Raw genomic sequence first — 9,816 nt, 5'->3', positions numbered from 1 at the left:
TTTTCAACCAACTCTACTCTTGGAACATCCAAACTTAAACCCCAAATACAGATGCATTATTCTCTTCTTCCCAAGCTTACATACTGCTTTTCATAGCAAGCAGATTCTGTGTTCCACAGTAAACAACCTAAAGTGTAGCCAAACAAAGTGTATACCCCTAGAAAGTATTGGGTGGGTTTTATTAATGACACGCTTTCTAACAGCTTAAGATCTTTCAAAGAAATGGAAGGAGGGGAAAAAACAGGAAGATTCACAGTCTGCTTTTTCAGCTCTAACCCAAACCCATTAAGTTTGACTTGGACTGCTTAAGGAAGACAGAAGATCAGTTTAAAGATTAAGAATAGGGCATAGAAATAGCTTAAGAGTAGTTAAGGAAGATCTTAGTAAAAATATTTGAAAAAGAAGAAAAACAAATAATTAAAGGAACCAACCTACTGCAGTGTGAAAGACTAGAAAAATGTAACAAAGAGAAAAAAAACAGAACAAAATTCTTGAGATACTAAGAAGAAAGCAACTAATAAGTTGGTGAACAAGAAGAGAGGTCTCCCTCGGAGAACAGTAACATTAACATAGTCAAAAGCAAGAAGCATGAACTGGAGGAAAGGATAACCGCATCAAATGCTGGGCCAGGTTGAGGAGAAACATTGCTCAATTTCCACACTGGACACACAGGCCTCATAAACGGGCTATTTTAGACATGTTGACCCAACCGACACCGTGGAATTCAGATTTTTGGCCGATTTACAAACAGCAAAGAACAAAGAGGGGCGCAGCTCCAACTCCCGCTCCGATCTGACTCCAGCTCTAAGCCCTGAGGTAAAAGTGACCCAAATCACGGGACTCCCACAGCCGCTGACAGGACACAAACCCCCTGACCTCTCCTTGTGTGAGCCCCACAGCCAGCCCGCTCCTCACACCTGCAGGACAGACAGACGGACACCAGCCTGCCGCTAACGGCCAACAGCACGCGCAAAGCCCGCGCCCCTCATTCCCCGCCCCCCGCCGTTAAGCCGTCTGCGCAGGCGCAGAGCAGCCCGCGCGGGGCGGGTGAGAGGAATAGCGCGTTCCCGCTCCGCAGGACAGGAGGGCCGCGGGCGGGCGCGGGGGGTGGGGTGGGCAGAGAGGAGCGTGTGCTCGCGCGCATGCGCAAGGAGACACTCAGCCAGGCGTGCAGGGGAGGCCGCCTGCGCACGGACGATCGCATTCCGTGGGATCATAGGCGGGAAATGGCGGCTTCTCTCTCTCGCTCTCACTTGTGTTTTCCTTTCTGGGTGCTGCCGCGTCCCTATTACACAGTTCTTTGCCCGTAACTTTATTATTTTCTGCCCTGTCCGCAGTGGGTCAATTACGGCTCCGTGGTACGGTCCCCTGTGTTCTACCCAATAACAAGCCGCCTCCTGAAAACGCACTTAGTTGCTGGGCAGAAGCTACTCCGTTGTCCCCGTAACGCCACGGCGCCAGCCGCTGAGCGCGGGGCCCCGCCTTAGCTACCAGAAGGGGCGGGGAGGCTCGGGTTTGAATGACAGGACGCTTGGTGGGCGGGAAAAGACAACAGAACCAATAACAACCCCGGGTAGCATTGATGAGCAGAGCTCACAGCCAACCGAGCTGGGCGGGCGGTGGCCTCCTCAAGGAGGCGGGGCGCTCGGTTGCTATGGCCGCGCCGTTGCTAAGGCCGCCGCAGCCGCTGCCGCCATTCCGGCCCGCCGCCGCCTTCCCCGGGCCGGGGCGATGGTGAAACTCGCTGCCAAGTGCCTACTGGCAGGTGAGTCCGGCCCGTCCGGTCCCATCCGCCTCGCTGGCTTTAGGGGCCTAGAGCGGGCTCCGTGGGGTGGGGCGAGGCCAGCAGCGGGGGCGGCGCTGGGACGCCCGGCTCCCCTCAGAGAGGAGGGAGCCCCGGAGCGGGGCCGCGCCGGGAGGCGGCCTGGTTTCTCTCAGCCCCTCGTCGAGGGATCGCCCCGACGGAGAAGAAATGGGCAAAGAGGCGACAGGAGAGGGGTGGGGACCTCAGCTCCCTCGGGACGGGAACGGTGGGAATGGTGTTTGTCGTTACCCACCCCGTACCCTCTCCCTCCTACGACATGTGGAGAATCAAGAGCTGTGTTCAGGGAGGGTGTGAAGCGTAGTCGGACCAGCTCAAATGCAAGGACAAGATCTGAAAGAAGGAAAGGAGGGGAAAAAAAGAGTATTTCTGCAGTGTGGAAAGGTGGGCTGAGGATGGGGAAAGTGTGAAGGGAGCAGGGTAGGCAGCCCAGTCCTGTCTCATACGGGAGGCTCCTTTTGTGCTGGAGGAAAAATTCACGTCAGAAATGGGGATGATTCTGAGAGGGTGATAGGAGGGCAGAGTCTTAGCAAAGAGTAGAAGGATGAAGCATGTGCGGTTCACAGAGGCGTCTTTTTCCCCAAGCAAACCAGAGGTTAACCTGAAAAAAAAGTGAGGTGAAGACACCAGTCTATTTAGTCAGGATGGATTATGGAGGTGCTAAAAGTAAGTACAGCTGACTGTTAACACTGCGGGAAGAAAAGGTTTTCTTTTTTTTTTTCCCCTCCCTCTACATTGAAGCTCCATGCAGCCTCAGCCAAGAAGCACAAATCCATAAAACCTTTGTGTGCAGACAACTCCCAAGTTTAACTCTTTGCTCCAAACCTGTTTTGTTTCATCCAGAATAAGATGTTTGCCTTTTTTTTTTAACCTCAGAATTAGCTAACCATCAACTCGCACAAAGCCAGGTGTGATCTTTGGCAAATGCAAAAGAATTAATCTCCCTTGTGCCTCTGTTGACAGTTACTGTGGACAGCACGAGCATCTTGCCTGTCTTCTAGATTTGAAACTTACACATTGTTTCCAATTTGGAAGTTCCCAGGTCCCAAAACATAGGTTTTGCTTAAGTCTTTCAAGTTTTGTCGTTTAGTGTTACCAAAGGCCAATTCGATGACCCTTTTAAATTCATATAGGTTTTCTTTGGATGACCTAGTTATGTGCTTAATCCTAATGGGGTCCGGAGCTGCCTTTTCAATTCTGTTCACAATGCAACAGGAAGGTTCTGTCCCATATGTAGTTCTCCTAAGTGCTACAATAATATCCATGTATTATTAAAAATAATAAATTAATGAAGCAGACCAGGCAAAATAACTTCCCTCTTGCAGAATAGACCAATATAGTGAAAGAGGCATAAGAGATGAGTAACCACAACAACCTAAAGGGAACAAGGAAATGCAATTAAATAGGTAGGAGCAAAAACATCAGAGATGGAACAGGGAACTCTTGCCTACCTAAGGAAATGGTTAGGAAGAATAGAGTAGCTCACAATATTGGGAGCTGCACCAAGGTCAAAGAGAACAACAGGGGAAAAGGGCTTTTATTAGCAAAAGAAAGTCTACTAACTTGACAATAGAAAACAATTCCTGTATTATCTCAAGGATGATTTACAGACACACAGTAGAAGATATTATTGTTTAAGCTTTACTATGGAGACACTCTGAAAAGGTTTTCATTGTAGAAAGACAGTTGGCAGTAGCAGGCATTTTAGAGACACACTACAGATTCTGGCAGAGTAACAGAAATATGGATGGAATAAATACTGTGGGATGCAGTACTGGCAGATGAGACCAAACTAAATGAAAAGGGCAAGGAAACTTACTTTGAGAAAGTGTAGTGATGTAATGGGCTAAGAGGATGACAAACAGTAAGAAGAGGGAAAGAACAACTGGGGCTGGCAAATTGAAGAAAGGCAACACATTAGTTAAAAATTTGCACTGAATGATGCCTGCACAGTTTGGAGCAATGTATGCTTCTCTATCTCATTTTACAAAGACGGATCTAATTGTCTATTGAAACACAGAATAGCTTCCACTCAGAACAGAGTGTTGTCTTCAGCACAAGCTTGAACTGATCAGGGAACAAACAAGCTGACTTACCAGATTTTCCTGTCTAAATATTATGAGCCCAACTCAGCTCAAAGTAAGCAAGCATGCTAAAAATGTTTAAACAAGAACTACATTTGGTTAATGCATCTAGGAGCAATTGTCACTATCCAAAACACCCTTTCTCCTCTATAATATTACATGAGCAGATAGCTTTACCAATTTCCTTCAAAACACCATCTAGGAAGCTGTAATAGGGTCAAAATATACCCATTTCTTGGTTTATGTATTAACAACATAAGGTAAAAGACTTGTATTCCAGGCTTGGCTGTCATGAGTGTTCCTCTAAGGGTAAAGCTAGAACCACTGAGGTATTTAATTCCTGGTTCCTGTCCTTTGAACTATCCAGGCTACTGAGACAGTATGTGAAGAGTGGATAAGCCCTTTGGGAACATTAAGTTAAGTCTTTGTTTTGCAAGGATTATGATATTTTTCATGGAGTGATATGGGCATATATGAATTCTGCAGTCCTCTGCCATTGCTTTGGATCTTACAGAGTTTTGTAATGGTGGGCCAAAGCAGGCAGCTGCCAGGTTTGCCCGAAATGTTGTGCAAGCCGTACCAGAAAGCCTTGGCTCTAGAAGAGCAAAAACTAAAGTCCTTTGGTTTTCCTTCCATATAGGGATGAATCAGCAGGCTCTTTCTCTCCAGCCAAGTGACGTTTGCTTCTGTTATGCCCAGGATGCAACTAATGAGCCACCAGCAGCATTGAGTCAGCAAGAGTTGCTCTCTTAGCAGGGTCAGCAGGAAGAGTTCATCGAGGAATGTTACCAGCTTAAGCAGCTTTATAGTATATAAATGACCTGTCTCTTCCCTAAATTCAGTATATAACAAGGATTTGAATCTGGAGAGATGGATAATCTAAGGAGAGAAAGTAGCTTCCTCTGCAGCCTAGTCTCCCTTATCACACCGTGTTTTTCTCTACATGACAACATACCTGGGAAATTTTAATTCTTAGGTAAAGACTATAGGGTAGGCATGAATTTTAGGACAAACAGCAGTTCCACCCTGATCTGGGGGCCCTTTACTGTCGTTCATAGAGCAGAAATCTGATGTCAACACCATTATGCATAATGGCAATATTAATTTCCTCACATGGGTATTACCTTTTAGATTGTTTTGTGCTTATTGTGACAGTTATTTTGCCTGTATTCAGAGTTACAGCATTGAAACTCTTACAGCAATAGAACTGAGGGAAAATAAGATTCTGTAAGATGAAACAAAAATCTTGTATGTTTTTGGTTTTGCAGGAGATCCAGCTGTGGGGAAGAGTGCTTTAGCCCAGATGTTCCGCAATGATGGGGCTCATTTTCAGAAGAACTACACACTGGTAAGCATACAACGGGCTCAAACTGCTATCCAACACTTTTCTAAGTTGCATGAGAAAACTAAGAAGGTCTAGAACAAAATAAATAATATGATTTTAAGTTGAGGCATTCAAGATACGGTCTTACAGGGTTTTCTTTCTCTTACACCCTAGATTCTGAAGAGAAACCATTTACTATTCTGTAAGTCTTTACATTACATGAGTGCTGGTTTTGAAACTTAATGCAGCGTAATTTACTTAATTTTATAATTTTCCTGCTGAACCAATGTTTTCACAAGCTTTTGTGGTGTTAGAGAGCTTCCCTCTTTAGGGAGTGCTCTATGAAAAAGCATTGCTGAAGGAGAAAGCTTTTAATTCCAACTATTAAGTGTGCATGTGGACAGTGCGCTTATCACTATGCAAACATGAAGATGTGCTGCATAGCCCCAAGATAATTATAATCTACAGAAACTGTTCCCAGATGAAGAGGATACAGTTTGCAGTCTTTCAGTGTGAGAATCAATGGTGATGACTAATCAGAAGCAGGATAAAAATAAAAGTAAATATAAGTAAAGTAAAAAAAGGAAAATATGAGTGTGGAGAAAAAATCCCCTGAAATATGTTTATTCATTCAAATAAGAAGGAAACCAGAAGTTAAGGATAGAAATAGAACAAACAAACAAGCTACAAAGCAGAATAAGATAAAAGGTGGAAGAGGCACAAATAACCTCAGTCCCATATGTTAGCTGATCACATGTTTGGTGCAAAACGTTGTAAGGCATGCTTTAGAGCAGCAATGTGATAGTGAACGTAGCCCTGCAGATTTCAGCTAGTACCCTTAGTTATGTATGAGCAAATCTCTGGATGTTGGTTCTTCTCTGTCTTTTTCCTCCATCAGAGCAGATCTGCGTGGCTTTGACATGTAGGTGGGAGTATGTTACCAGCGTTATGAGGAGTTCCCAGCAGTCTATGTTTGATGGGATTGTAATGATTCACAAGAATTGCCTCAGTCCAATGCATAGTTGGTATACAGTCGGACAGGCTCTTAAAAACTCCTCTGATCCTTGTTTTCCTGATTTTTCTTGACAGACAACAGGCATAGAACTGTTGGTGAAGGCTGTATCAGTTCCGGAGACAAGTGATAGTGTGGTGAGTTTTTCTGTGACATAAGTTGGGTCAGAAAGACATCCAGAGCTCAAACCTCACTTCAGTCTCATTCTGGTGGAAGATTGCTCTGCATGTTCATAAAGCCATTAAGTTGCATTAAGGAAATGAGGCTGATCATGTACAATTGCTGATATTCCAGGGTTAGTTTAATCTTAAAAATAGAAGTTTTACATACTTTTATCCAACATGACATCTTAAACCAAAGCTGTTGCCAGCTTTGTTATGAATCTGTTCTGTCCTTTGGGGCACTCAGGTTTAGTTCATGTTTCTTAGAACTACAGAAGCTGGAACTTACCTGTTAGGGTCTCCCTTAATGCCCTATACTCCCACTAGTGGAATGTGGACCACGTGTATAATTTTGTATAAATAGCACAGGTTACTTTCCTGCTCCACATATTCTGTCTCCAGTAGGGATGGAAACCAGACTTGGAGCCTTGGAGGTAACCCTTTTATTGGTTATACATGAAAAATAGCTATTTCTTTTCTCATACTATCTGGAGTATTGTCAGTGCGGGGAAGTTGTCCCTTAGGGACACAACACTGCTGTACTGAATGCAGGAGTTACAAGTTCCGGTATTTACTTTCAAAACCTTTCCCTACACTGCATTTTTCCTGGCAAGAGCCTTCTTTCTGCTTCTGCTTTCAGGAATTCTTCATTTTTGACTCTGCAGGAAAAGATCTATTTTCTGAAATGCTGGAGAAACTGGTAAGTCTTATGTAACTGTCCTCTTCTTCCAAAGAAGTGCTTTTGCTTTGAAGATCTGAACTCCCCAGTCTGGCAGATGTAGCAAACTTTGTCTTCAGTGTAAATGGGAGCAATTACCTCAGTTGCCAATGCATCCTGTTCTACCTCTCTAAAACTTGTAAAAGTACTAGAATAAATACTTTACAGAGGAAGGAAAGCAGACAGTCATTCAGTTTTCTTACAAAAGAAATAGGAATGTTTAACAGAGAATTGCTGTGTATGGTTGGTTAAAGTTATTTTTATTTCTTAGAAAAACATCTATTTTGATGCTATGCCAACAGTGGGGTTTTTTTGTGTTATAGTGATGTGTTTGATCCAACAGGGCTCATTTTTGTCCTTGAGTATAACACTGCCCTTGGTTGTTTCCTTCACACATTTGTGTCCTTACCTGTACAGTTCTCTATTGTGTTATCTCATTTTGAGAGGTAGAATCAATTAATTGATGTGAGGTTTCATAGGATGGCTAAGGCAACCTAATGGTTCATTGCTCTACAAGAGGTAATTCCACTTTTGCCCTTGCACTACGTCTGGTTTGCAAGGGACCCCCCTGTAGAAGCCGATTCAGCATGAAGAATCAGCTTCCCCAGGGATCAGATGAGTGCCAGAGCCAATACAAATAAAGGAACAGGACCATGCAGACAGGAATGGGGAAAGAGATCAAGACTACCTCTCCCAGTGCCAGCTATCCATTTAGTCAGCTCAACTGAAATGTGAAACCTCAGCCAGGGCATAGGATTCCTGTATGTTAGGCTTTTTATTTTTGTCTTAGCATCTGTGTTTGCTGTGTTCACGGACTGGCTGTTGACCACATCAGTTTCATTAGAGCTGACAATGTTCCTTTCTTGCTGTGCAGTGGGAGCAACCCAACGTCCTGTGCCTTGTGTATGATGTCACTAATGAGCAGTCTTTCAACAACTGTGCCAAGTGGTTGGAGAAGCTGAGGGCTCAAGCAGTTGGAGTGCACATCCCAGGTAAGAAATGAGTGAGGTTCTTGTTATCTGCTCCCCTCTTGTACGACAGCTGTTGTTCCCATTGAGATGTGGCCTAGAGCATTTATTTTAAGCCAAGGGCAGGCATGGCTTTTTCCAACCCATTTGCTTTTATCACAAAGCAGATAAGGCATGAGTATGTTTCCTTTGTGGAACCTTTTCTAGGTGGTTGTAGACTGTTCTCCACACCTCCAGCTTTTTCAGCTACTTCTGCAAATGTTCCAGCCTTTATTGTTAACAAGTCAGCATTTCTGGGTTGTTGTTTTTCCTGTTTCATGGGTTTTTTTCTGTAGGTGTCTTAGTGGGGAATAAAACAGACCTGGTTGGTCGTCGAGTTGTGGAGCAGAAACAAGCACAGGAGTGGGCTGAGAAACATGGCCTGGAATACTGTGAGATGTCAGTGGTGAGTATCTGCTCCTTCCACCATCTGTGGAAGTGGGTGTTTGTAAAGTTAAGTTCTCTTTCAGGTAAAGAAAGATAATTGGGGGGTCTCTTCCACTTGTTTGTTGTCTAACTCACCCTCAGTTGTAATCTCTCTTTTGTGAAGCCGTTAGAGCAGAAATAGTCAAATGCTTATTCCATCTGTCATTCACAATTTTCTTATTTCTTTACAGAAGGAGATGAAAAATTTTGAGGCCCCTTTCCACATCCTGGCAAAGTCATTCCACCAACTGTACAAAGAGAAAGTGGAAACTTTTCACTCACTAGCTTGAGGGCCATGACTGGTATGACTGATTTACCCTCTAAGCTTCTTCTAGAGCCCAGAATCCTGCAGGATGGAATACAGAGAGAAGAAAAAAAGATGAGCTATTTACTTCTTTATGGTCATCTTCTGGTAATTCAAAATAAACTCGAAATAAGCAAGTGGAAAGACACTCTTCTGAAGCTGCTACCTCAGCATTCCTTTCATGTCCTCTAACTTGGTTCTCTGCTCACTGAAAGTCTGCTAGGTTGAAGGGGGCGGGGAGTAAAAGGGGAGGGCAGAATGGAAATTGCCAGCTCTTTGCTTTGATACTGTCATGTCTCTTGTCTGAACAGACTTCCTGCTGCTACAGGCAAGGATTTAGAGGTTTGGAGAAGAAGAGAGGAAGCTGACAGGATGTTTTTCAACTTAAGCAGCCCAACCTTGATATGTATGTTGCAGGGCAGGACTGATTTGGCCATGCTGCTTGAAAAGCATTTTTGGTAGGAGGCCTGTGCCCTACAATTAACACATGGAGACTGAGATGTGTGGGGACCAAGCTGGATTTAGGTGTGTTTCTAGGAGTGCCCAGAGTTTGAGGCCTGTTTTAACAGTGTTATTCTTATCAGTTGCAGGACTGATAAGCTGATGACTATTATGTGTTTCTGACTTCCAGAATCTGGTTTCTTTTCTTCAACGTGGCTCACTTTCACAGCCTGGTAGGAGCCGTCTTGCATCTGTACCGCTGTCCCTTGGTAACGCAGTGCCCTCTGCTGGTCTCAGCGTTTCTCAAGAAGCTACCTCTCCTGAAGTGAGCAGGACTTCCTACAGTCACATCCAGATTGGCTTATCTGCAAAATGGGGTTAGATAGCAAGAATACCTCTCTTATTCTAAAGACGAGTCCAAAATTTAAAACAAATTATCTATCTTTTCTTCTTCATGTCTTTGTCATCTTATGTGGTTCTGTGTCATTTTTCTTTTCGTCAGCTGGATTTGGCAATA

General features: G+C 44.1%; 1 protein-coding gene across 2 annotated transcripts; it reads left to right on the top strand.

Annotated features, from left to right (window-relative positions):
- The first annotated feature begins 1,679 nt into the window (after positions 1–1,679).
- On the top strand, positions 1,680–9,263 carry IFT27 (intraflagellar transport 27). 2 transcript variants are annotated; one of them, XM_049822108.1, is made up of 8 exons: positions 1,680–1,765; positions 5,175–5,254; positions 6,320–6,379; positions 7,044–7,103; positions 7,996–8,113; positions 8,425–8,534; positions 8,746–8,856; positions 9,170–9,263. In XM_049822108.1, exons 1-7 carry the CDS (start codon positions 1,732–1,734, stop codon positions 8,842–8,844), a joined length of 561 nt encoding a protein of 186 aa, XP_049678065.1. In that variant the 5' UTR covers positions 1,680–1,731; the 3' UTR covers positions 8,845–8,856; positions 9,170–9,263. The 2 variants fall into 2 exon arrangements, with proteins under 2 accessions (XP_049678065.1, XP_049678063.1); XM_049822106.1 differs by lacking the exon at positions 9,170–9,263 and having other exon boundaries at positions 8,746–8,878.
- Positions 9,264–9,816: the final 553 nt, after the last annotated feature.

Source organism: Accipiter gentilis, chromosome 18 (assembly GCF_929443795.1).
Source record: "Accipiter gentilis chromosome 18, bAccGen1.1, whole genome shotgun sequence".
NCBI lineage: Eukaryota > Metazoa > Chordata > Aves > Accipitriformes > Accipitridae > Astur > Astur gentilis.
The sequence above is the reverse complement of the archived record's forward strand: the minus strand, read 5'-3'. Positions and strand labels throughout refer to the sequence as shown.

Bases quoted from the DNA above. Each gene is read 5' to 3' on its own strand.
- IFT27 (XM_049822108.1), top strand. From the start codon at position 1,732: ATGGTGAAACTCGCTGCCAAGTGCCTACTGGCAG. The intron at 8,114-8,424 runs GTAAGAAATGAG...TTTTTTCTGTAG, and splicing joins AGTTGGAGTGCACATCCCAG to GTGTCTTAGTGGGGAATAAA. The intron at 8,535-8,745 runs GTGAGTATCTGC...ATTTCTTTACAG, and splicing joins AATACTGTGAGATGTCAGTG to AAGGAGATGAAAAATTTTGA.